We start from the raw sequence: 27,923 nt of genomic DNA, 5'->3' as shown, positions 1-27,923 counted from the left end.
CACACACACACACACACACACACACACACACACACGCTTCCCAAAGCAACAGAGACAATATTCCAGGACATTTTACACTGAAAGAACTCTAGCATCCGAATGTTTCTGAGTTGCCTGTTTATAGATCACAGGGTCAAAAATAAAGGTGATTGTTGTTGATTGTTGTTAATGGTAGTGATTGTTTCATGACCCTAGCAGGGGTTTTCTTGACAAAGATACTGGAGTGGTTTCCTTCTTCAGCTCTTTTTTTGTTGTTTAACCCTGACCTTCCATCTTAGAATCAATACTGTGGGGGGCAGGATAGGTGACTCAGTGGATTGAGAGCCAGGCTTAGAAATGGAAGGTCCTGGATTCAAAATTGGCCTCACCATCTGTATCTTCTCCTCAGAACAGCTGGTAATATGAGTTTTCTCTAATAGTTCTGGGCTGGATCTAGGCTGGACTGAGAAAAAATCCTGGGTCCTAGGATGATCAGAGAAGGTTTCCCTGCAAAAGAGGAGCCTTGAGGATTTGAGATGGGTGGGTACTGATTGTTGTTCTGCAGAGGGCTTTTCCACAGGGGTTCTTTGACCCTCAAGCACTTGAGTCCCTTCTCTACACACTTCCTAGGTGTGTGACCCTGAGCAGGTCATTTAACCCCCATTTTCTAACCCTTACTGGTCTTCTGTCTTGGAACCAATATATAGTATTGATTCTAAGACAGAAAGTGAGGTGTTTTTTTTAAAAAGTCAATGTGTGAACTTGCCCAGGGTCACACAGCTAAGAAGTGTCTGAGGCCAAATTTGAACCCAGGACCTCACTCTCTAGGCCTGGCTCCCAATTCACTAAACCACTTACCTTCCCTCTCTCCAATTCATTTTACAGATGAGGAAACTAAGGCAAAATGGCTAAAGTGACTTGCCCAGGATCTAGTGAGTGTCTAAGAACAGATTTAAATTCAGGGAGATGAATCTTTGACTCCAAGCTTGGCACTGTACCCACTGTGCCACCTGGCTACCCCACCAAAAGTAACCATAGAGATTATCAAATCCAACCCTTCATTTTATGTAGAGGAAATAATTGAAGCTCAGGAAGTATGGGGAAATGATTTGCCCAGAATCATAAAAGTAATAATAATTCAAATTTCTAGAGAGCATTTTAATGTTTTCAAAGTGTTTTAGGAACCTATGACATAAGATTATTGTTTCCACTTTACAGCTGGGGAAACCAAGGCTTGCCCATGATCAAACAGCTAGTAGTTGTCCAAAGCAGAATTTGAACCCAGGTCTCCTGACTGCAAGTTCAGTGATTCAAGTACACTCCGGTATACTTCTTCACCCTCTAAACTGCTCTCCTTGACTCCCTAGGGAACTCAGGCCGGCCTGTGGCAGCCACGAAGTATGGTGTCCTCCAGGGAAAGCAGACCCACGTGGGGAAAACAATCGTCAACATTTACCTGGGGGTTCCTTTTGCCAAACCCCCTTTGGGCAACCTGAGATTTGCTCCACCAGAGCCTCCTGAATCTTGGGACAACTTAAGAAATGCAGCCACCTTCCCTCCTGCGTGAGATTCTCAACTTTAGCTTTTGGGGGTTTAGGAGGGTGAGAAGGAACTAGAGGAGGCCACCTGGCTCTATCCCCCACCTCCAAGCAGAGCTGCAGCCAACCTAGGTGGGAATCTAACTTATTAGGGAAGCTACCTAATGGCCTGTGCCATGTTTCCTGCAACCCTCTGGGTCTTCTCCCCAGAACAGCTTGTAATTGAGTTTTCTCTAACACTTCTGGGCTGGCTCTGAGCTGGGCTGAGAAAGACTCCTGGGTCCTAGGATGATCAGAGAAGGTTTCCCTGCAAGAGAGGAGCCTTGAGGATTTGAGGAGGGTGGGTGGTGATTGTTGTTCTGCAGAGGGCTTTTCCACAGGGGTTCTTTGTCCCCCCAAGCATTTGAGTCCCTTTTCTGCTCTTCAGGTGCCTCCAACCATCCTGGGGCCAAATCACGAACTTGTACTTTTCAAACCAAAAACCCGGCGTCCTTCTGCAATTCCGGGAAGATTGCCTGTATCTGAACATATACACACCAGCCAGTGCCCAGAAGGGAGGTCTTCGGTTACCGGTGAGTCACCTTTCACCCCTACCCCTCTCTTCTCCCCAGCTCAGACATCTCCTTCAAGAAAAACTGCAGCTTGATGCCCTAGAAAGGTTCCTAGACTTGGAGTCAGGAAGACCTGAATTCAGATCCTGCCTCAGATACTTCCTAGCTGGGGGACCCTGGACAAGTCACTTAACTATAACCCTGTGAGGTAGGTACCATTTGTATTCTGATCTTACAGTTGAGGAAACTGAGGCCAACAGAGTTTAAGTGACTTGCCCAGGGTCACCCAACTAGTAAATGTCTGAGGTAGGCTTTGGAACTCAGTTCTTTCTGATTCCAAAAACCATATTCTATCTACTGCATCCCCTAGCTGTCTAGCTAACTCTTCTCTCTCTCCCCTTTTTAAAGAAATTTATTTATTTTTTACTATATTTTTCCACGTTTCCATGATTCATTTTCTTTCCTTCCCCTCTTCCTTCCCCTCTCCCAGAGCCGACAAGCCATTCCACTAGGTTGTACGAATGTTATCACTTGATCCCTATTTCCATGTTATTCACTTTTGCAACTAACTCTTCTCTTGAGGAGAAGGGGTTGATGGGGGGAATAAGGCTGCTTCCCAAAAGATTTCAGCTGCCATTCATCAAGTACGGACCATAAAGCATTCCAGATGGAAGGGATTTTCCAACCTAGTATTTTTAAAGCAGGGAAGAATTTCAAACCTCTAAGAAATCCTGGAACCCAGAAAATTGGAAATCTAACCCAATCTGGAGAAAAAAAATGACCTTGAGTAAGAAATCATGTAATCTTCCTAGGCCTCAGTTTTCTCATCTGCAAAATGTGCCCAATACATTGCCCCCACGCACAATAGACATTCAGGAAATGGCTGAGGTTTTTATTAGAAGTGGGGAAGTAACCTGTTAGGTGCCAAAACTACCAGCTCACTGTCACTGACAGTGACAATAAAAAACGAATCTAATCATCTTAATTATTCTTTTCCTTAATTTAATTCATCTTTAAAAGTGAAAAATCAAAGTGTGCTTTTCCACAGCTAGCCCCAACTCAGCCTGCCACTCTTATTGGCTCAGGAGTATCAAAGTCCTCAATTCTCCTGCCAGCCTGATACAGGCTCGTGCCAATTCTCCAACTTCGTCCTAACAACTCAAATCTTTCATCTCCCTCGAATGAGGAGTGTTCTTTCCTGTATCTTCTCCCTGGCTGTAAGCTTAACATCAAATACAGGCAGGGCTTAGCATTTCTGCCAGCCAGTATGATTTTATTACAGGTTAATAGGATTGAAATTAAAGAGAGCAGAGGAAAAACAGAGAAGCTACCATCCCCAGCTAACCAGAAGAGGGAAAGAGCAGTCATGTCAGGCCGTGGAAGAAGTCCCCAAGTGGTCAGTTCTATACTGGCCAGGCTCCCACTGCCCTCAGGTCACAGATCCCTCTAGCTCTCCCTGTATCACAGAACCAGGTCATTGCAGTTCTTCTTAAGAGCTCTCGCAGAGCTTCCGACAAAGCTGTGGCTCCCTTCTACCCCTTCTCTCCAGTCTACTCTTCCTACTTGGGAGTCAAAGCCAAATACTCTCCCCAAGTCTCTCTTTCCCCAAAGCAAATTTGAAATAAATTCTTATTGAACTGAATTAAATTGCTGATTGCCACCTATATTGGATCCAATACATCCCCCTGCAGGCTGTGAAGTCCAAAAGACACATTGCCTAGGTTCTATATACGGCATAATTGGCTGGGGAACCCTTTGAGTTAGTCCATCAGTGTATATACTCAGTTCATTCAACCAGCCCTTGATAGGAGTCTGTTAGGAAGAGTACATTGTGCTAGAAAGTGGAGGAAAGGGGCAGCTGGGTGGTTCAATGGATTGAGGTCAGGCGTAGAGATGGGAGGTCCTGTGTTCAAATCTGGCCTCAGACACTTCCTAGCTGTGTGACCCTGGGCAAGTCACTTAACCCCAACTGTCTGGCCCTTACCTCTCTTCTGCCCTGGAAACAATACTTAGTATAAATTCTAAAACAGAAGGTAAGGTTTTTTTTTTTTTAAGCACTCATTATGTCAGTCATTCTGTAGCATGAAGATGAGAATATAATTTGAAGGAAAAGGAAATGGACGAACACTCATAAAGAATATAAGTAAGAATATAAGTGCCAGGAGGATTTTCTGTTTTGGTCATCATCCCTAGTACCTAACAGTGCGATTCAGGGTAGGCTTTTTTTTTAAACCCTTACCTTCTGTCTTGGAATCAATACTGTATATTGGTTCCAAAGCAGAAGAGTGGTAAAGGTAGGTAATGGGGGTCAAGTGACTTGCCCAGGGTCACACAGCTAGGAAGTGTCTGAGGTCAGATTTGAATCCAGGACCTCCCATCTCTGGGTCTGGCTCTCAATCCACTGAGCCATCTAGTTGCCCCTGGTAGGCTTTTGATAGGTAATTTTTCATTGAGTTGGCACAGCTAGTTTACAATCCACATCTCTTGATATTTGGACCAGTACTCTCTCCACAGCTTATAATTTGATTCAATAAATATTTATTAGTTACCTTTTATGTGCCAGGCACTGTGCTAAGTGCTAGAAAGATAAATAAGAAGATAGCATCCCTGTGCTCAGGGAACTCACAATCAAATAGGGGAAGACAATACACAAAAGGGTGCTGGAGTCATTTTAGCCCATGAAGACAGCCAGAAGGATCATTTGGTGGTCGGTATGGCAGAACATCTGGGTAGGTAGGGGCAGCTGTCTGCTTGGCTTTCTGTAGGTGATGGTTTGGTTTCCTGGTGGTGCCTTCCTGGTGGGATCAGCTTCCACCTATGATGGCTCTGTGCTATCTGCCCTTGAAGATGTGGTGGTGGTTTCCATCCAGCATCGACTTGGCATACTGGGCTTCCTCAGGTAAGAATTGGGAGGAATCCTTAGAGGGGGCTGGAAAAGGGATAGGTCAGGGTGGGGTCCAACAGAGATGGGCAGCCTAGGACTAAGGGTGGGGCCATGTGGTACACAGTCACATGAAGATGGGGTCAAGTAGGGGTGGGACCGTGAGGGCCAGCAGAGCTGGAGAATGCTGGCAAAGTTGTACTGGAGGCAGAGGCTTGTCTCCAGAATCTGAGTGGATTTTGACTCTCAGCACTGGAGATACCCATGCCCGAGGGAACTGGGCACTACTGGACCAGTTAGCAGCTCTACGTTGGGTGCAAGAGAATATCGCAGTTTTTGGCGGGGACCCCAGCTCTGTGACCCTGTTTGGCCAGTCCTCAGGAGCCATATCTATTTCAGGGCTGGTGAGTGGGGGTGATGGGAAATAGGCCATAGGAGGGGGATAAGGAGGTTAACATTATTTCTAGCTCTTGTGCCCAGTGTGATATAGTGGAAAGCTCACTGGTTTGAGAGTGAGAGGAACTGAGTTCAAATTCTGACTCTGATGCCTACTCTCTGTGTATCTTTGGGCAAGTCACATAAACTTCTTAGGGTCTCATTCTACTGAATTTATAAAATGAGATAGTTGGACTAGAACTCTGTGATCCCTTCAAAAGTAAATTTATGATTTATAGTAGAGGCAAGTTGGTCAGGATACTCCCCTGATCCAGTGATTTCCCCTCCCTCCATCCCTCAGTCCAGTAGTTGTAATTACAGAAGGTAAGAGAAAGGTAGCAGACAACAAAATTCAGGGTCTTCAACAAAGTTTAAAGATGTATCTACACTCTTAACCTTTTTTAAGTTGTGAAGTCCTTAGGAATTAGAATGAATAGCTATTGGCAAGCCAAAAAATTGGCCTTGCTCCTTTAAAAAGCAAACAACTCTCTAGGAAACAGTCAAAGCAGGAGAGAGTTCTGAGGAGTGTGAACTTTGGGAGTCAAGAAGAAAATCATATATATAAGAAGAACCCAGCATCTAAGAAGGAATCATTCCTCTCTTGGTGGAGTTGGGGATTTCTTTCTCCACCTCCCCCCTTTCCCAGTAGGAAACAACCCAATCGGTAAGGAGCAAGCCCAGGAAAGGCAGTGGAGCAACATTCCCAGAAGAATAACAGTGCTCAGGGAAATGGTATGAGGGCATTCTGAGAAGAGAAAGAACATCAGGGATCAATAGCATTAGAGGCATGAGTTACCTTGGCTCATACATGTTTCCTAAGTGGACAACTCTCTACTTTTATTCTATGTGTGTGCCCATTCTTCCCAGTGATGCTGTGTGTATTTGTGGTAAAGTATGTCCTGGGTTTATACCTTTCTTACCATAATATCTAGGCAAAAGCCTTTGAAGTGAAATAAGTGTCTCTACTGGTTGACTATTAAAGGTAAGCACACCAATGGGGGCTCGTGAGTTATAATTGTAAAAATATAGGCCCATAGAGCACCTTGAATCTTTTAGAAGCCTCACACACACATCCATCCATCCATCCATCCATCCAGGAAACCTAACTTGTGAGTTCAAGTTGGGGGAAGGAAGTTGAGAAATGGCCCTTCATTTCTCATTTATTATGTTTTGCATATGGGTGGACATATGAACTATTTTCACGCAGATCCTTCTGAACACTGGCAGACATTTATAAAGACAGGCCTCAATGGACTAGGCCAGCACAAAGATATAAGCCAGCATAGAGAAATAGGCTTGCCTACAGATATACCTTCCTTTAAATATCTCCATATGCTCATGCCCACTGCCATGCCTCCAAACAAATGCTTCTGCAGAAATGGCATCTTTAGCCTTCTGAAATCACCCTGCCATCATGTAACCTCTCAGCTCTTACCTACAATGTTTAACTAGAAAGGACCTTAGAGGTCTAACTCCCTAATTTTATAGCTGAGAGTCCAGAGAAGTTGTTATTTGAAGTCATATAACAGAAAAGAACCTGGTTACTCTGACTCCAAATTCAGTGATCTTTCTACAATAACATCTTCATCTGTTGTCTTCTCCCTCTGGGTTTCTCTAGATTCTGTCTCCTTTGTCCAAGGGCCTCTTCCACCGGGCCATCTCTCAAAGTGGAACAGCCCTCATGAAGATCTTCATCTCTTATGAGCCCCTGAAGATTGCCAAGGTCAGTGTCCTAAATCAAAATCCTGAGAGTGACCAAGAAGGACTACCCTTCCCCCTTGTAAGATTTAAATGAATGTTCTTCAAGTATTATTTTTATGAAGTTTATTATCTGACAAAACAGAACCACGTGACTAAGTTTTTCTACCAGCTCAAAAATCCCTGCTCCACCAAAGCCACAACAGGAAGGAAAAAGAGAGCGAGGCACGAAATTCCACCTAATTCATGTCCTGTCTACATCAGCACATAATGACAGGGAGTGGAGTTCTGGGAATCCTAGTTTTGCTGGGGAGTGTAGTTTTTAGGATAACAGATTCAAATTACGCACCTTAAAGGAGAGTGCCAACATTTATAAAACCCCAAGAGTAGAAAAAGAAGCAGGCTGAGAACCTTGGTCCTTCTGCCAAAGATGTACTTCTTTCATTTAATTCAACAAACATTTTTATATCATATTTTTTCAACATTTATTTTTTCTTCCTTACATCTTTCCATGAAAAAAAAAAAGAAAAATAAGATCCTCGTAACAAATATGCATAGTTGAGCAAAACAAATATCCATATTGGCCAAGTCCCAAAAATGTGTAGCAAATATCTTTCTGTGCCAACTATGTTCCTAGGATTTGTTTTCCATCTGGGACAAGACTAGGGGGAAGGAAGAGGTTGTGGAACTTATCACCCCACAGTGTGGTCATAAGATAGGTATGGAGGAGAATAAAGGAAGTTTATCTTAGGACATATTTTCTTCATTGGTAAAGGACTGATGCTTTGGGGCAGGGGGAAAGGTACCTAGAATAAGATCAACATGAGTTCTGGGTGAAAAAGGACCATACCTGAGATATGACCCTAGGGCTGTGATGGTGAACCTTTTAGAGACTGAGTGCCTGAACTGCACCTTCATGCTACAGGTGAGCTGCTCCCTTATCCCAGACAGGGAGGGAGGACATGCTCCCATTGGGCTGCTGGGCAGAGGGGTGGGTGATGTGAAAAAATGTCCTCAGGCACAGTGGAGACGGGAAAAGGAGCAGCACCCCACACACACATGCCATAGGTTGAGCAACATGGAACTAGGGGGAAGGAAGATCAGTCCTACATGTCGCTATTTATCATCTTCTACAATTAAGCACCTTTTCCAATTTTCTCCATCCTTAACTAAGATGGGGTATCCAGGACTTTGTCCCACCCAAGCCTAAGCTTTGACATTATGTGAGGACCTATACTCAGCACTGGGGATACAAAGATGAAAAATGAAAATTAATACCCTTGAAAAGTTTAATTAAAATACAAAAGGAGAAATACAATATGTATAAAAATAATTATACAAAGTCAAATGGCATCAAGCCCAAAGTAACATCCAGGCAAAGTACCTTATAAGAGGAAAAAGGATATTTTCCAATAAGGCTTCATGGAGAAGGTGGTACATACAGGTGATGGGATGGGATGGGATTTTAGCTGAGTCAAAGAAGTTTGGAATCTGGATAATTAGGGGATGATGGTGCCACCAATGGAAGTAGGATTGACGGATTGAATGAGGAAGGTAATTAGTTCTATTTTGGACTTATTGAATAGATAATGATGCTTCTAGAACATTTTTCTGCCCCTAGACTGGTCTGAATCTCAACAATCCAATAGTGTAGGAGTTCCTCCCAGTCCTCTGGTGATGAACTCCTGATTGTTCCCTAGACAGCCAAACCCAGAGCTACTTTGGACTGCCAGAGACATTTCCACTTAGATGTTGTCATTAACAATATGAATAGCTCACCTTTTCAGCTCACTGCAATCTGGTGAGGCAGGTATTGTGAGTATTCATATCCTGACTACACAGATGAAGAAACAGACAGAAGTTTGGTAACTAATTTGTCACACAAATACAGTAAATATTTAGCAATATGTTTAGGAGCTAGAGAGATGCAAAGTATAGATGAGATGTCCCCTACCCAAAAGTGTATCAAGGCCAAGAAGCTAATCCAGGTTTCCTGACTATGTAATAGTCTTTCCATTACATCTTACTTCCTTTCATTAGAGAACAAGACCCTGGCTTCATAAAAGGGATCCTGGCTCTGCATAGGATAAGAGGGTAGAGAGCGGAATGACTCAGGGCCTCAACCTCGCATCAGTCACATTTGGGGCTATACATCCCAAAGGACTGGGATGTAGGTAATGAGTCTGTGCCATAGATTCAAGGTCACTCTTGCTCCAGGAAGACAGCTATCCTTTAGGGATCCTTTAGGGGCCCTAGAAACTGAGTTCATAGCCGAAGCAGGTGCCCTGGCAGGAAGCAATGGAACCAGGGAGACCCAGGGGGAGGTTGGTGAAACAGAGGCAAATATTGACTTCTTGCTCCCTCTACCTACAGAAAATTGCTAAAGTGGCCAAATGTGAAACCAACAGTACCCAGGCCCTGGTGCAATGCCTCAGATCAAAGACAGAGAAGGAGATCCTGAGGGTGACTAATGAGATGGTAGGTTTTCTTAGAAAGGAAAGGAAAATAATTTATTTAGTTTAGCAAGAGCTGATTCTGAATGGATGTCCCAGCCTTAGTCATGGGACTCACAAAGGTATTACCTAAGCCTGGACCCCTTCCTATCGGCTGGTGTATAAGATTTGCCAACTCACTGGGAGTTTCCTGGCATCGCCAACAGATCCATGGTTCCTGGGGCATAGTCTTCACCTTCTTTCCCCCAACAGACCTTCTACCAGGCCATAGATTTAGAGCATTTATTTAATAAACACTTACTGTGTGCCAAGTACTATATACCCTGAGGATAAAGGGATAGTCCCTGCCTTCAAGAAAAGGACATTTGAGACCAGCCAGTTCAAACTTCTTATTTTACAGCTAAGGACCCTAAGGGCCAAAGGACTTGATTGAGGAGACCCAAGGAGCAAACACAGTCTCTGTCTCTGTCCCTCTCTATCTGTCTCTGTCTTTCTCTGTTTCTGTTTCTGTCTCTCTCTGTCTCTGCTTCTCTCTCTCCTGTATCTCTCTGTTTTTCTGTCTCTGATCTGTCTGACTCTGCCATTCTGTCTCTGTCCCTTTCTATCTGTTTCTCTCTGTCTCTCCTCTGTCTCTGTGTCTCTATTCTTTTTCTCATTGCTTTGAAACTAGCCATCCCCAACATCCCCAACTCTACATTCCCCTTCTCCCAGTACTCATATTACCCATAATTCATCCAGAATGAATGAATCAAACCCAAACCTGTGCCATAAAAGTTTAAGATTGAAGGAAGGAAGTTATTCTCCTCTTTTCCTTGGCTCCCTCCTTTTAACCAGGTTGGGCTGGGCATTCTCCCTTAAATCTCCCATCTGAACCATCCTGCTTCTTTGTCTCAGTCTAGACCCCAAAACTGTCTATAACTCACCCTGACCTTGTCTTCTCTTCACCACAGAAGTTCTTCCAACTGCACCCCAACAGTAAACCTATGGAGGTACGTCGCTGTGACTTCCAAACCTTAAGGTGACTCCTGAGTTTGCCCAAGTTGTGTGAGGCAGAGACAAGATGCAAAAAATACTCCTTTGCAGAGATTCCTAGGTAGGCCTGAGGGAGCAAGTTCAGTCCAGACCATTGTTGTGGCTCTTGGAGGTTTTACCATCAAAAGGCTGCAGTCTTGACTAAAGTATGTTTTCATGTCTGTGTCTATACATGTATTTTTTGTTGTTCAGTCATTTCAGTTGTAGCTAACTCTTTTTGACTTCATTTGGGGTTTTCTTGGCAAAAATAGTCAAATGGTTTGCCATTTCCTTCTCTAGTACATTTGACAGCTAAAGAAACTGAGGCAAAAAGGGTGAAGTGGCTTGCCCAGAGTTACACAGTTAGTGTCTAAAACCAGATTTGAATTCAGGTCTTCCAGGCTCTGGATCTGGCATTCTATCCATTGTACCTCCTAGCTACTCTTTATATATATATATTTATATATATATACATACACACACATGAACACATACACGGGTGTCTATACATGTAGGTGGTTGTGTGTAGATGCACATGTACATGCATGTATCATGTTAGCATACATATATCCCATGTGTGTTTGTGTGTATACATAGTGGTGCTGATAAGTATGTGCATATATTTATAAAATTATATGCTATTTTTATATAAGTATATGCTATATTTATATAATTATATATATACATGGCAGTGTGTATAAAATGTACGGTCAAATAGCACAAATATATTTATTCATGCATGTTCATGTACATACATGTGTGTATGTCTGTGTATCTATGCATGTATGTCAGTACATGTACGCACATATAAAGTCTGTCTGTGTGTATGTATGTAGCAAGGGTGGATTGAATTACCCAGAGCTAGTCCTCGAAGCATGCACAGATATCCCCTGCCTGGTCCCAATCCCAGAGATTATGTCTGTAGAACCCTGAAATAAACCTATTTCTGGTCATATATTCCTGAGAAATCATTACTGTGGGATGATGGAAAATCTACAAATTGGCTGCAGAGCTGGAAGGCATGATGACTTGGGGTTGGGCATACAAAATGAGGGCATACAAAATGGGATCTATAGCTACTTCCACAGCCATTGACCATTGTCATTCTTGATGGCCGCTGGTTCTGTGTCCATTCAGTTTTATCCAGTGATGGAACTTCTGATGGGATGTCCGGTGGTGCCCAATTCACCTAGAAATTTCCATTATAGATGACTGATTCGCCTGAGATTAGGAAAGAAGTAGGTCGAGGTAACAATGTGCTCCCAATGGGGGACTGGGCTGCTGTCCCTTCTTGACTCCTCAGGAGCAGAACTAAGTTGTCTTGTCAACCTCACAAAGGGAAAGAGAACCATTCAAGGGGTGCTGCCCCCCTTTTCTGTACCCATTCAGTTCTGGCTCTGCAATCCCTGGATCATCAATTCTTCCAGTAGCTCCCTAACTTTTGGTCATCTCATAATTCCAGTCCCTCAGTTGAATATGGCTGGAAATGGGTGTATTCCCAGGCTTCTACATGGCAGCTTGGACCAAAACCAGGCAGGGAATACCTGTGCATGCTTCAAGACCTTCTCCCCAGACCTCCAGACCAATCCACACACTCTCTGTATCACTTTGGGCAAGTCACATGCCCTCTCTAGGTATATTTCTTCTTCTGTAAAATAAGAGGAAGGTAGGGCTAGATGACGTGTTTCCAGCTCTAGATCTCATCTTACGTTGGCTGCTTCAGGCAGAAGGAGTAGAGAAGATGTTGGGGTCGGAAGGATACAGAGAATCTCCCAGAGGGCCTTTCATCACCCACGTGCTAGATAGAGCAAGCTGTGCCCACCAGAGGGCACTAGTGGCCTGCAAACTGAGTGGCCACCCCTATTGATTCTGACCAGAGCGATTTGGGGAAATTGGAGCAGCATTTATCTCTACCTTTGCCAAGGACTAAACTTGAGTTGTCTCCTAGATCATCTGGTGTGTACCCGCCGTGGTGGATAACTTCGTTTTCACTGACAGCCCTGAAGTGCTTCTGGCTCAAGGGAATTTCCAACAGATCCCCTACCTCCTGGGTGTGAACAGACTCGAATTCAACTGGCTTCTCCCTTATGTAAGAGTCAGGGGAGAGGGGAAGCAGAGGGAGGGGAAGGGAGAAGGGAAGGAGGTCTCCAAGCCTTCACAATTGAGCCTGCTTCTGACACCTCATAACCCACAGAGGGAGTAATAAGAAAACAGAGATAGAGATAGAGTTCCCTCCAACCTCAGAAGCTAGCCAGGTCCAAAGTTGCTGAAGGCACCGTGGTCCAGTGGAAAGCAAACTGGACTATTGGGAAATCTGAGTTTCAGTCCCAGATCTTCTTCTTACTAAAAATGTGGCCTTGGGTGAGTTACTTCCTACCTCTGAACCTCAGTTCCCTCATGAATAAACTGAGAAGGTTGGACTAGGTGACCTCTAAGATCTCTTCTAGTTCTCATGTTCTTTGTTCTAAATCTCATCTAGCTCTGATATATTGTATTTTAAGATAGGTCTCCTGATTCTCTGTCATTCTGTGTTCTAACATCCCTTGTCTTCAAGCATTCTAAAGTCTAAGATCACTTGAATCTCTGACCTACATTCGAAGGTCCCCTGTGTCTCTAACATTCTAAGATCTCTTGAATCTTTAACATGCTATATTTGAAGGTCCCAAATGTCTCTGGCATTCTGTGTTCTAAGCTTCCTTGCCTCTCTGGCAGGGTCTAAGGTCTAAGGTCTCTGGTGTCTCTGACTTTCTCTGTTCTTAAGTTCCCTGTATCTCTGACATTCTATGTTCTAAGGTCCCTTGCCTTCTGACACTGTGTTCTAAGATTCCTTATATCTCTATATGCTTTGTTCTAAGGATCCTTGCTTCTCTGACATGCTGTGTTCTAAGATCCCTTGCCTTTCTGACATGCTATGTTCTAAGGACCCTTGCATCTCTGACTTTCTCCATCCTAAGGACCCCTTTGTTTCTGACATTCTGTGTTCTAAGATCCCTTGAATCTCTGACATGCTATGTTCTAAGGTCCTGTGTTTCTGGCATGCTGTGTCCCAAGGGTCCTTGCCTTTTGACATTCTGTATTCTAAGATGTCTTACATCTCTGATATTCTGTATTCTAAGCTCCCTTGCCTCTCTGACTTTCTCTGTCCTAAGGACCCCTGTGGATGCCATTCTGTGTTCTAAGACCCCTTGCATCTCTGAGAGGCTGTGTTCTAAGATCCATTGCATCTCTAGCATGCTATATTCTGTCTTGGAATCAATATTATATATTGGTTCCAAGGCTGAAGATCAGTAAGGGCTAAGCAGTGAGGATTAAGTGACTTGCCCAGGGTCACATAGCTAAGTAGTATCTGAAGTCTGATTTGAACCCAGGACCTCTTTCAATCCACTGAGCCACCTAGAGGCACCCTCAACTGTTAAAGCTTTAGTGGGAAACACTTTACATTTCTGAAATTGGCAAATGTTACAAATCAGAGTTTGATGTTTTATTCCATTGATTGTCTAGATTTATGAAAGGGATGAGGAAAATATTAACAATGCAGATTAAACTTAAAAGTGTGATGCATGTGCCTTTTTCCCCTTCTTTTTCTGAAAAATCAGTTGTTAACATTTACCAAAACATCTATAAAGGACAAGGGTGTGTGTGTGTGTGTGTGTGTGTGTGTGTGTGTGTGTGTGTGTGTGTGTGTGTGTTTGAGTGTATGTGTACATATGTGTGCATGTGTGCATGTGTGTTTTGGGGTGGAGTGAACATTGACTGTGTTACTTACTACTAGGGTGACCTTAGATAAACCGTTTGGGGCTTCTTTCCTGTTTCTATAAAATGAGAGAGTCAGACTATATGATCTTATCCTATCACTAGAAATGATCCCTAAAACCTCTCCCAGTATGTTCTAAAACACAAAAAACTTAAAGAGTCCAGCAGGATCTCCCACTCCCTCCTAAAAAGAGCAAACCCCCTCCCAAATCTCTTTGTCTGACTTCACCCTCATTGCATGCCTATGTACACGCACCTGTGGTCACCTGAGGGATTCCATTTTATCCTTAGATCATGAAGGTTCCACTCAACCCTCAGATAATGACTAGATCCAGAGTCATCGGACTGCTATCAGAGTTCTGCTTGATTCTGGTAAGAAGCCATGCTCTGGGGGAAGGAGACAAGATGAGGGCAGGGAGGTCTAAGGGCTCCTTCTCCCTGTGATAGAACATTCCATGAAATGGGCTTCTTGTTAAACCTAGTGAACGTAAGGCTATCTGGAAATTTGGGTCAAATTACTTTCCTTCTGGAGCACTAGGAATCAGAGTCTAGAGACCTTCCAGTTTATTGAGGCCTCAGGTTACAGAGGTTTACCTGCTTATGTTTGATAGAATGAAAGGAACCCTGGATTTGGAGTCAGAGGACTGAGTGACTTTGGACAAGTTACTTCCCTTCTCTAAATCTGTCAAATGAGGAAATCGAACTGAATGGTATCTAAGGTCTTGTCCAACATTAAATGTTGTGAGCCTTCTGCAGGGCTTCCCAACCAACCCTAGGTTATGTCAAGGCTGGACTTAACCTGGGCATTTCTACAATTAAGGAGTCAAATTTGGGCAGTCATTGACATAAGGGAAAAGCAGGAGGAGGGAGAGGGCAGAGATGACTTCAGCACCAACTAATCGGGCAGCCCCATCCCAATTCATTTTCTCCTTTTAATGGGATATTTGTAAAGCATCTTAGCACAGTGTGTTGCACCAGAAGGTGCTTAATTAATGTTTGTCCCCTTCTCCTTTAAAACTCCCCCTTTGGTCATTGTAAATCTAATAACCTTGGGAGATGCCTCACGGTATACAGCTAATTGTTAGGTAGTTGATAAAGTGATTACATGTATGTGAATTCACACAATTCAAAGTTATAATTTTGTAGAATATGGTCATTGGTTCCCACTCAATGGAAATAGTGCAAAATATGTGACTACTTCAAGGGATTTCTTATTTGTAACAATCAGGACCTAGTTAATGGGAAAATCAAAGAATTGGGAGTCAAGAGGACTTTGGTTTGAACCTTAGTTCTTCTTCCTATCTATGTGACCTTGGTCATTTATCCTTTAGGGACCTCACTCTGTAAAATGAGGGGATTAGATTAGATGATCTCCCAGGCCAGCCACTTCTGCCTCTATATCTATGATCCTGGGAACATGTATTAGTGTTCTGTTCTGCACAATGTCCTGTACTGAGTGCTAGAGAAGACAACAAATACAGATAAAATAAATAATCCCTGCCCTCGCAGAGTTCTGTGCATAATTATCTAATTATGAATTTCAGTACTTAGAGGAACCATGATTTCCTGGATATTGTTGGTCTCTCCTCCAGGAAAGATCTTGGCTCCTCTGTGCTTACATCATACTGCATGCTCCGTGTTCATGGCCTTCTATAAACTTCATAGAGAATTTAGCCAGTGTTGCTGGAGTTTCTCTAGGTCATGAAACAGATAACACGAGTAGGCAATAACACTTGATGAATGAATTAGAGAGGTGCCAGAAAAAGACTATATGATGGAGAAAAAGCCATTTCCAACCAAAGAGATCTAGGAAAGTTTCCTGGAGGAACTAGCCCTTCATTTGGACTTTAAAAGATAACTAGGAATTCAGTAGGCAAAAAGGGAGAAAGAAGGCTTTCCAGGCATAGGAAATAATCATTTTTAAAGCACAAAGGTGGAGAAATTCAGTGTAATCCATCTCAACTTCACCTTTGAGTATATAGAAATGAATAATATAAGATCATATTGGAAACGTAGTGTGGTGCCCCATTGTGGAAGGCCTTGAATGCCAGGCAAGAAGTTTGAACTTTACTTAGTTGGCACTAGAGAGTCAATGAAGATGTTTGAACAAAGAATTGATATAACCATCTAGGCAGAAAGTGGATTATTCTGACAATGACTGGTCTAAAAAATGGCTTGTGGAAGGGATACAATGGAAATTAGAAGAATTGTTAGTTCTAGGCTGTCTTAACCCTCTCCTCCCTCATTTGTCCTTACAGAACGTCACCAAGAACCAAATTCCTCAGTTGTTGAATAAGTATGTAGGAGATTTTAAGGAGTACCAAGGAACCTTTGAGCAACAAATTATGACTCGAAACAATATCCTGGACATAGCTGGAGATGCAACTTTTGTGACAGCAGCTATTCAGACAGCACGTCATCACAGAGGTGACCCCCCATCCCTAAAACAATTTACCTGGACCCAAGAGAAGCCCAGAGTGGACCTCTTCAGTCACTGAATATTTTCACTAAATATAATCTCCACTGCTTGACACTGGCAGAAGTCAGGGGAGGAGTGGAAACATATATATTAGCAGAAGGAGCCCCTGCCCTCAGAGAGGAAGCTAGGGAGACAAGACATATATACAAATTACAGTCATCCCTCACTATATTCTGGTTCACTTACAGTGACTTCACTGTATTACAGGTTTTTAAAAATATATTTCTAGGGGGCAGCTGGGCAGCTCAGTGGATTGAGAGTCAGGCCTAGAGACAGGAGGTCCTAGGTTCAAATCCGACCTCAGACACTTCCCAGCTGTGTGACCTTGGGCAAGTCACTTGACCCCCATTGTCCACCCTTACCATTCTTCCGCCTTGGAGCCAATACACAGAAGTTAAGGATTAAAAAAATTATATATATATTTCTAATTCTGTATCTTGGAATTTTCTCTATATCATGGGATTTTGCAGATGAATACTATACTGGAACAATGGAAATGCAGTATGCCACTACCACTTGTGCAAGTTTGGCAACGTGAGATTGTACACGGCACACTATTGGCTGATGGAATTAAAGGCAATCAACCATAGCGCTGTGTTCTGTATCCGGCACTTATTGGCTCAGTGTTTATAAGAGTGTGGGAAAGGTTAATAAGAGTGTGGAAAAGGCTTATAGGAAAGTGGGAAGGGTTTATAAAACCTTAAAATATATATATATATAAATAGTCAAATAAATATAACGCTGCTACTTCACAGATTTTCACCTATCGCAGTGGTCTCTGAAACATAACTCCCACAATAGGTGAGGGATCACTGTACTACTGCCATAGGCAATGCCTCCATTTCAAGATGCTTAAACTGAGCCAACAGGACTGAATTATCTGTAGAATCATCTTTCGCCCTAACATTCTGGATCCTAAGGTCACTTCTACATTTCATAATCTATAGCTGAATAGTCTAGGTCTTTCCCAACATTCTACATACTAATGTTCTCTGTTCTAAGGTCTTTGTCTATGTTTCATCATCTATAGCCTAATAGTCTAGGTCAGTTATGGTGAACCTTTTGAAGACTGAGTGCCAAAACTGCACCCTCACACTGCATGTAAGCCACCCCCTTACCCCAGACAGGGAAGGGAGGAAGTGCTCCCATTGGACTGATGGGCAGAGGAACGAATAATGTGAAAAATGTCCTCAGGCATCGTGGAGAGAGGGAAGGGAGCAGCTCTCTCTGGCACATGTGCCATAGGTTCACCAACATGGGTCTAGGTCTTTCTCAGTATTCTACATATGAATATTCTCTCTTCTAAGGTTTTTTCCTACATTTCATCATCTAAAGTCTAGTAGTTTATATTCTCAGGTCTCTGGCAACATTCTATATACTAATATTCCATAGTCAAAGATGCCTTCCAGATCTAACATTCTACTCTTAGGTTCCTCCCATTTCTAATATTCTACCTTCTAACATTCTAGAGTCTATGGTCCCTTCTTAACTCTAGCACGTTAAGTTCTAACTTTATTCCAAAGACCCTCCCAACTATAATCAAAGATTTCTTCCAATTCTAACACCGTGTTCCATGTTCCATGTATTTTAAGGTCATGTCCAGTTTTAATATGTGATAAGTTCTATATGAGTAGTATATTGTGTAGGTATTATTAGAAATGTCAGCAGAGATCACTGTAAGCTAAAATGGCCAAAGTCACGGAAGGCAGCCTGAGTTGCGTCTTGAAAGATAGATTACTGGTGGAAGAGGTCAATGGGTATGACTATGGAACCTATGATGGAATAACTGCCCATGCCACTGGCCCCTTCCTTCAAGAGGTAACGCAATACTGTGGAAAAAATATTACACCGGTGAATCATAATAGATTGGTTCATTCTCTAACACTTACTTACTGCATGTCCCCAGCAAATCAAGCAACTTTCATCTCAACTTTGATGAGTTCAAGTTTCCTTCTCTAAGATGGGGATGATAATATTTGTACTACTTATATTCCTTTCTTAATGCAATATGCATTTATTAAATACCTACTATGTACAAGGAAATCTGCTAGCTATTAAAAGACAGAAAACAAACAGTTATCTGCCCTAAAGGAGTTTCATTCTACTGGGGGGGAAATAACATGGACATAGATAAGTAAATGCCAAATATATTGTTGTTGCTCAGTCATGTCTGATTTTTTGTGACCCTATTTGAGGTTTTCTTGGCAAAAATACTGAAATGGTTTGTCATTTCCTTCTCCAGCTCTTACATATAAAGAAACAAGGCAAATAGGGTTAAACAGTGACCTACTTAGGTCACTTAGTAAGAGTTTTAGTCTGGATTTGAACTCAGGTCTTGACTCCAAACCCAGCATTCTATTACACCACCTCACTGCCTCTCCCACCAATATATATATATATATATATATATATATATATATACACACACACACATACATACACATACATATATATATATACACACACACATACACACATACACACACACACACACACACAAAGTAATTTATGGTCAGGAAGAGCACTAACAATTGGGGTGATCTGGAAAGGCTTCTTGTAGAAGCCTTGAGACTGAACTTTGAAGGAGCTAAGAACCCAAAGGGCTAAGGGGTGCAGTTGTTAGAGCACTGGCTGGGTCTGAAGTCAGGAAGACTTGCATTCAAATGCAGCCTCAGATGTTTGCCAGCTATATGACCTTAGGCAAGTCATTTAATCTGTCTACCTCTATTTCCTCATCTGTAAATTGAGGATAATNATAAAATAAATTAATTTCCAGGGGCGCTAAGTAATATTTTTTCTGGGAAGGGGGCGGTAGGCCAAAAAAGTTTGGGAACCACTGGTCTAGCATATTCTCATCTACATAATTTCTCTGATTTCTGTTTGCTATCAGCTTGAATAAGTTCATTTGCTATTCACTATGGGTTTTTTTGTAACTGGTGTTTGGTGGGAAGGGAGTCAAGTTTTTGGATATATGGTTTAGGGCACTTCTCTGTTAAAGCATCGCAATCAGGATAGTGGCTTAAATTTAAAAATTATTTCCCCTAGATTAATGATTTTTAGGAGGACAGAGAAATATAATTCTAGCTTGATGTTCTCTTTCAGAAGACAGCAGAGCAGCGAGACTCATGGCCCCAAACTCCTCCTCCCCCTTCTAAAGGAATCAAAATCTACCTTGGAGAAATTTTAATGATAGTTAGAGTGTCTATAAGCCATATCTAGTTAGATTCATGTGGACATACATAACTGAAATTGAAAAAATACACACACACACATACACACATACACACACACACACACACACACACACACAAAGTAATTTATGGTCAGGAAGAGCACTAACAATTGGGGTGATCTGGAAAGGCTTCTTGTAGAAGCCTTGAGACTGAACTTTGAAGGAGCTAAGAACCCAAAGGGCTAAGGGGTGCAGTTGTTAGAGCACTGGCTGGGTCTGAAGTCAGGAAGACTTGCATTCAAATGCAGCCTCAGATGTTTGCCAGCTATATGACCTTAGGCAAGTCATTTAATCTGTCTACCTCTATTTCCTCATCTGTAAATTGAGGATAATAATAGCGCTAACTTGCAGGATTCTTGTGAAGATCAAATGAGATAATAATTTTTAAAACATTTAGCACAGTTCCTGGCACACAGTAAGAACTATAGAAATGTTAGCTGTTATTACTTTACTCCCCTAAGAGACAGATGTAAGGAGAGAGTGTCCAGACACTTATATATACAAAGACCCAGAGACAGGAAATGGAATCTGTATCTTGGGTCTGGAGAACAGCAGGTTGGGCCAGGTTAGTCAGATCATAGGCTATATGAGGAGAAGGAATATGAAGTCAATTGAAAAATAGATTTGAGTCAGATTGTAAAGAACCTAAATGCCAAACAGGAGAGCTATCTTCAAAGCACTAGAGAGCCTCTAATGTTTGCAGAGCAGAATGACGTGGTCAGAGCTATGCCTTAGCAATATGAGTGGAGGAATGGAATGAGGTCCTTCCTTCAGGGGGGTGGCAGCTACATGAGAGGAGAGGGAGGAAAAGATGTCAGGTATAGTGGAGGTATAATCCCCAACACTCAGAAACTGATTGGATGTGGTCAGTGACGTCAAATGAGAGTTGGGGATGACTCTGAGGTTTTGAACCTGAGTTACTGGAAGGACTGGTATTCACAGGGTCAGTGTGAGAAAACACATTGTAAACTTTAAAGCATCACAGAGATGTAAGAGTTTTTTGTTTTGTCTTTATCCTGGCAGATGCTGGTCTTCCTGTCTACTTTTATGAGTTCCCACATCATATCAACTCCAGGATCCTTGTCAAACCCCGAAGTGATGTGGCTGACCATGGTGATGAGATTGGCTTTATTCTTGGGACTCATCTCTCCAGAGGTGATATATCCATTAGAAACAAACAAACAAAAACTCTTAGCTTCTGTCTCAAAATGGATACATTGATCCTAAGGCAGAAGAGTGGTAAGGGATAGAGAATTGAAGTTAAATGACTTGCCCAGGGTCACACAACTAGGAAGTGTCTAAGGTCAAATTTGAAAACAGGTCCTCCCAACTCCAGGCCTGGCACTCTATCCACTGAGCCACCTATATGCCTGATGATATATCCTTCTTATTCGTTATCTCAAGGAATAAAGTCCATTGCCACTTGACTGGAAGGAATAGGGGCTTGTTTGAGTAGTAGGCATCATAGTAATGAGAGAAAATTTGGGCACTCCATCCCTGAGTCCTGGGAGCTCAGCCCCATTTTGCTTGCATGGGTATACCTTCTATACTCTGATTCTGAGTTAGGGAAGACCTAAACGAAGATACCTGCAATTAAATGAAGCCCTCAAGAGAGACAAACAATGACTATGGCTGCTGTTCTCAGAGTCATCCCTACAAACTCATTGGCTGGGTAGTGGCTGAGAGAGGTACTTAAGATGACAGAAGAAAGTAGCCCTACCAAGTGACCCTAAGGAAGGAAAGAAGAACATGGTACAATTTGCCCTTCTGCCTATCTTCCAACAAAAACAGAAATGTGGAATCACATAAAGTTAGACTTGAAGGGGCCAGAGTATAGAATGTCAGAGCGGGGAGGAACTTTAGAACTAAGAATGTCAGAGCTAGAGGGAACCTTAGAATTGTTCTTGGAGGAGTCTTAGACATTATTTAATCTAGTCCTTTCATTGACAGATATGTCAGCTAAGGCCTACAGAGGGAAGTTGAATAGCCAGTCAGTGAATTAAAAAAAAATACATGCCAGGCATTGTGCTAAGTGCTTGGGGTACAAAGAAAGACAAAAGATAATCTATTCTCCTTCAACTCACGATCTAATGGGAGAGACAACATAAGAATTACTACATACAAATAAGAGAGATCTAGGCCAAATTGGGAGTGATCAGAGGGAAAATACTAGCATTAAGAGATATCAGGAAAGGCTTTTTTTATAAGATGAGATTTGAGGGTGGCAGCTGGGTAGCTCAGTGGACTAAGAGACAAGCCTAGAGGTGAGAGATCCTTGGTTCAAATCTGGCCTCAGACACTTCTCAGCTGTTTGACCCTGGGCAAGTCACTTAGTCTCCATTGCTTAGCTCTTATTGCTCTTCCGCATTGGAAACAATACATAGTATTGATTCTAAGACAGTAGGTAAGGGTTTAGAAAAAGAGAGAGAAATAGGATTTGAACTGAGAGTTCAAGGAAGCCAAGGAAGCCAGCAAACAGAGAAGAGATGAAGGGACAGTATTCGGGCATGAACTAAAATCAGTTCTGTCACTAATTAGCTGTATGTTCTTCCCCAGTCTGGACCTCAACTTCCTTAATCTATAAAATAAGAGAGACAGATTAGATGATCTCTAAGATCATCCTTCCAGCTCTCAATCTCATGATCCTCAGTGAAATGATTGATCCAAAGACACAAATTTACAAGAGGTTGAGTTACTCTTCCAGTTTTCTGATACACCCTGTGTTGTTTTTTTTCCCCCAAATCAGGCAAGGTTTTTCTTTTATCTTCCTACCCTCCCTGCCACCAAAGACATCATGCTCTATAACTATATTTCCATTTACTCAAGGTATTCTATCCCAAGCCTGCTCACTCAGCCTGTGTCCTTTTCCCCTCCTTCCCATCAAAATATACCCAGGCATAAAGACAGCTGGGTAGCACAGTGGATTGAGAGTCAGGCCTGGAGACAGGAGGTTCTAAGTTCAAATCTGGCCTCAGACACTTCCCAGCTGTGTGACCCTGGGCAAGTCACTTGACCCCCATTGCCCACCCTTACCACTCTTCCACCAAGGAACCAATACACAGAAGTTAAGGATTTAAAAAAAATTATATATATACCCAGCCTGTTTCAAAGTCCCTCAAGGTCAGACTAATACTTCTCAGGAAAACAGAGTCAATCTGATCAATTGTTCCATGATAATATGGCAGAGGGGGCTAAAATGAGTCGATGTGGTGTGAAGCTAATATGATCTCAGGCTGAATTGATCTTGGATAGCAGAGTATGCAGAGTAAGAAAAGTGATAAGCCAACTATTCTCTACCCTGGTCAACCCCTTACCTCAAGGATTTTATTTAGTTCTGAATATCATGTTTTAGGATGGATATGGACAATCTAGAGGCAACAAGGATGGTGAAAAATCAATCAGTCAGCAAACATTTATTAAATATTAGGCATTATGCTAAGCATGAGGATACAAAGCAAAAAATATGGCCCCTGCATTCAAGAAACTCACATTCTAATAGGGGAGACAACATGAAAATAATTAGGTACCTACAAGATATGTATAGAAATAAAGGCATATATATATGTATGTATGTATATATATATATTTAAAATATCTGTTAAATGGGAAATGATCTCAGAAAAAAGTCAGTAACAGCTGGGAACAAAGATAAAAAGTGGAAAAGGCTTCCTGAACAAGTAGAGGTCCAGAGAATGTGCTGTAGAGGAATCAACTAAAGAAACTTGACGAGTTTAATCTAGAGAAGAAAAGATGTAGGAAAGGGCACAATCACTTCTTCAAAGATATGAAGATTTACCAGATGGGAAAGGAATGTATTTTATTTTTCTGCTTAGTCTGAGAGGAGAAAACTAGGAGGAAGGGGTGCAAGTTATAAACATACAAATTTCAGAGCGTAACAATTTTTATCATGGCACAATTAATCAGATTGATTCTGCTTTCCTAAGAAGTCTTAGCCTGACTTTGAGTGGCTTTGAACCATCCTGGGTAAATTTTGATAAGAGAGACGGGGAAGGACCTATTTGAGCCTGAGTGAGCAAGCTAGGGATAGAGTACCTTGAGTAAATGGAAATGCAGTTATGGAGCATGAATCTTTGGTGGCAGGGAGGATGAGAAGATAAATGGGCTGCCCTTTGCTAGTAGGTGGTACAGTAGATAGAGAAATGGGCCTGGAGTCAAGAAGACCTGAGTTCAAATATGACCTCACTTATTAGCTGTGTGACTCTGGCTGAGTCACTTAGCTACTGTCTGTCTCAGTTTTCTCATCTGTAAAACAATAATAATAATAGCACACCTCTTTGGGTTATTATGGGGAGAAGGTAATATTTGTAAGGCAATTTGCAGACCTCAGATACTAACTATTATTATTGAAAAGTAGTAAGTTTCCCATCTCCAAGCTTGTTCAAGTAAAGGCTAGAAAATCATGTCAAGCATGTAGTCCTAGGTTCATGCACTCCAAGTGGTAGTTGGATTAGAGAGGTAACAACAAGACCTAGGTGCAAATACTGCCTCAGATACTAGATCATGACCCTGGCCAAGTCCCTTAATCTCTCCAAGCCTCAGTTTCCTTATCTGTAAAATGAGGGGCTTGGGATTTGACCTCTTGGGTCACTTCCAACTCTAAATCTATGATCCCATTCTCCCTTCCTACTCTGAAAGTCTGTAGTTCTAAGATTCTAAATGACTTCCTATCCCATGTGATACATTTTCATTTTAACACGATCCTTTTCTAGAGAAAAGCACTTTAACCAAAGAGGCACAATTCCATACTCGGGGGGAATGGGGGAAAGATGCAGATTTCATGGAAGGAAAAAATGTCTTGGCAGGTACATCTCAAATTATACTTCATAAGCCCCTGTTCCTGCCCACATACATGTCCTGTGAATAGGGCTGGGTCATCGGCTTCAGAACACTGGCTGGATACTCTCCTTCTTTCAGCATCTAAACAGATGCCATTGATGTGGCAAAATTGGGACATTAATGCATTGCTGGTGGAGTTGTGAATTGATCCAACCATTCTGGAAGGCAATTTGGAATTATGCCCAAAGAGCTCTAAAAGACTGCCTGCCCTTTGATCCAGCCATACCACTGCTGGGTTTATGCCCCAAAGAGATAATAAGGAAAAAGACATGTACAAAAATATTTATAGCCACGCTCTTTGTGGTGGCAAAGAATTGGAAAACGAGGGAGTGTCCCTCAGTTGGGGAATGGTTGAACAAATGGTGGTATATGATGGTGATAGAATACTGTTGTGCTATAAGGAATGATGAACTGCTTGATTTCTATATGAACTGGAAAGACCTCCATGAACTGATACAGAGTGATACAGAGCAGAACCAGGAGAATATTGTACACAGTAAATGAAACATTGTGGGACGATCAAATGTAAAAGACTTTGCTACTAATAGCAAAGCAATGATCAAAAACAATCCCATGGAACTTATGAAAAAGAAAGCTATCCACATCTAGAGAAAGAATTATGGGAGTAAAAACACAGAAGAAAAACATGATTTATCACTTGGTTATATACATTTATGATTTGGGATTGTGGTTTTAAAAGATTACTCTATTACAAATATGAATAATATGGAAATGGGTTTTCAGTAATAAGACATGCATAACCCAGTGGAATTGCTTGTCAGCCCTGGGAGTTGGGGAGGGAAGAGGAGAAGGAGAGAACATGTGTCGTGTAATCATGGGAAAATATTCAGAAAAATAAATTAAATAGTGTGAAAAAATAAATAAACAGACCCCATTGTCCTAAACACTACTCTTGGCTCTTTCCTCAGTATATGCTACAGAAATGGAGAAGCAACTCAGCAGAGACATGATGAAATACTGGACCAATTTTGCTCGCACAGGGTGAGTACAAAAGCTAGGCACTGAGGGCATGGGACTTGCCAGGAAAAAAAAAATAGCTTTGTCCTGCCCTGATGTTCAATGGCACTCTCTCCCACTTCCAGGGACCCCAACGGTCATGACCTGATGGAATGGCCACTCTATGGGAAGGAAGAGTTGTACCTGGTGCTGGACACAGAACGGAGGGTAGGAATAAAATTGAAGGAGAAAGAAGTGGCTTTTTGGACCAGGATCCAAACCCAGAATCAAACTCAAGATCAGCATGGAAAGAAGGCTTGAATCTGGTGGAGCTACTGACTTTGGCTCAAGCCGAAACTAGCCAAAAAGCCAAAAGAACTCCTTGAGGCCTAATCCCAAAGGCTGGGAATGAGGCAATCCAAGCAGATTGAGGAGGAGAAGAATTATCAACAGAAACATTTGGAGAAATTGAGAACTGGGGGTTCTTGAAGATAGATGTTACTGGTTTCCATCCTCACTTGCTATCTCCATTTCTCCCTCTACAAAATGAAGGAGAGGACTAGTTCATCTCTATAGTTCCCTTAGGCAGAGGGTATCTCCCAAATGCTGTGTCATCACATCCCCTCAGAGCAGCAACTGCTCCTGACTAGACTTAACTTCCTGCCCCCTTTCCTGTAACCTGGGTTCTCCATAGCTTATTCCTAAGAAGCTAACAGCTCTCCCCTTCCTTTACCCCCACTACATTTCCACCAATTTTGAGTTGCCCAGGAAACCTCAAACCCACACACTGTGACTTAGTGGGGCCCTACCCCTAAGTACTATCTACAGAGTGGGTGTCATAGCATCCCTACCTCCAGGCTCCCCAAAGACCCACATACAAATATGGAAAGTGTCTTATATACCTCGGGAGGCAATGTCATACATGGGAAAGAACACTGGATTTGAAGGAAGAAGAGCTGAGTTCTGCAACTCATTTAACATCTCTTGGCCTCAGTTTCCTTATCTGAAAAATGATAACATCTGAAGTCCCTTCTAGCTCTAAATCTATGATGAAATATGAACCTACAAATAAAAGAGCATTTGGTTTTGACATCAGAAGACCTGGACTCCAATCCCAACCTTGACACTCACCAGCTAAGCAACCTTGAGTAAATCACTTCATATTGTTGAGCCTCAGTTTCCTCTTTTATAAGATGAGGAAGTTGGACTACATGATCTCTAATGTTCCTTCTAGCTCTGATGATCTATAATTAATTTATGTTCCTTTCTTCATTTAGAAATTTCAATGACTTCTCACGTCTGTAACATCAAATCTAAACTCCTGAATGCAGTAGTAGTCAACATTTACCAGTACTCAACATTAAACATGCATTTATTGAGTGCCTACTATGTGTCAGGCACTGTGTGAAGAGTTGAAGACCCAAAAAAAGTCTGTTTTCAAAGAGTTCACAGTCTAAGAGGGAGACAACATGCAAACTATACATAAACGTCCTCTATACAAGATAAATTAGTGATACTCAGCAGAGGGAAGGCACTACTAGCACTCTAGGCCAGTGATGGGCAAACTTTAAAGAGGGGACAAAGGAAAGGAAATGTTCATCTGTCAGTCTGTTTCTAAGACAACTTTTTCGAAGTTTCATTGTATTGTATCCTACTCGTTGTATTCGTCAGATTAGGAATAATGTCTCGAGGCAGGGGTCCTCATCTGGCCCGTGGGCCATAGTTTGCCCATCATTGGTCTAGGGTGTTGGGAAAGACTTCTTATAGAAGTTGAGATTTTATCCCTTATCTATACAACCTTACCTTTCCTTCCCACTCAACATCAACTTTTCATGCCCATTGGGTTGACCCTCCATGGGCCATATTCATGCCCATTCCTCCCTGACCTTCCCACTGCCTTCTGCCCTCCCAATCTTACCCATCTCTCAAGTCCCAGCTAATTTGCTATCTCCTCCATAATGTCTTCTCCAAACACTGTGATCCCTTCCCTCCTTTGGATCTACTACTTGTCCATATTAAGTTCCTGGATGACAGAGGGATATTGTTGAGTGAACACAAAACTTAGAAGATCCTAATGAATCCTTGTTTTTTAACAGACC

At 42.2% G+C, this 27,923-nt stretch overlaps 1 protein-coding gene across 1 annotated transcript; it reads left to right on the top strand.

Moving 5' to 3' along the window:
* Positions 1-155: 155 nt before the first annotated feature.
* CES4A (carboxylesterase 4A) lies at positions 156-26,145 on the top strand (the record flags this gene model as incomplete). Its single annotated transcript, XM_044659431.1, has 14 exons — positions 156-193; positions 1,342-1,542; positions 1,945-2,089; positions 4,834-4,967; positions 5,200-5,353; positions 7,003-7,107; positions 9,456-9,560; positions 10,486-10,524; positions 12,495-12,635; positions 14,591-14,671; positions 16,558-16,726; positions 21,034-21,165; positions 25,797-25,869; positions 25,971-26,145. Coding segments are annotated over 14 exons (1,692 nt in total), but the record flags the coding sequence as incomplete, so codon positions are not given.
* Between the last annotated feature and the right edge of the window lie 1,778 nt (positions 26,146-27,923).

This window comes from Gracilinanus agilis, chromosome 2 (genome assembly GCF_016433145.1).
Source record: "Gracilinanus agilis isolate LMUSP501 chromosome 2, AgileGrace, whole genome shotgun sequence".
In the NCBI taxonomy this organism is placed as follows: Eukaryota; Metazoa; Chordata; class Mammalia; order Didelphimorphia; family Didelphidae; genus Gracilinanus; species Gracilinanus agilis.
Note: the sequence above shows the minus strand (reverse complement) of the source record. Positions and strands in the feature narration are given on the sequence as shown.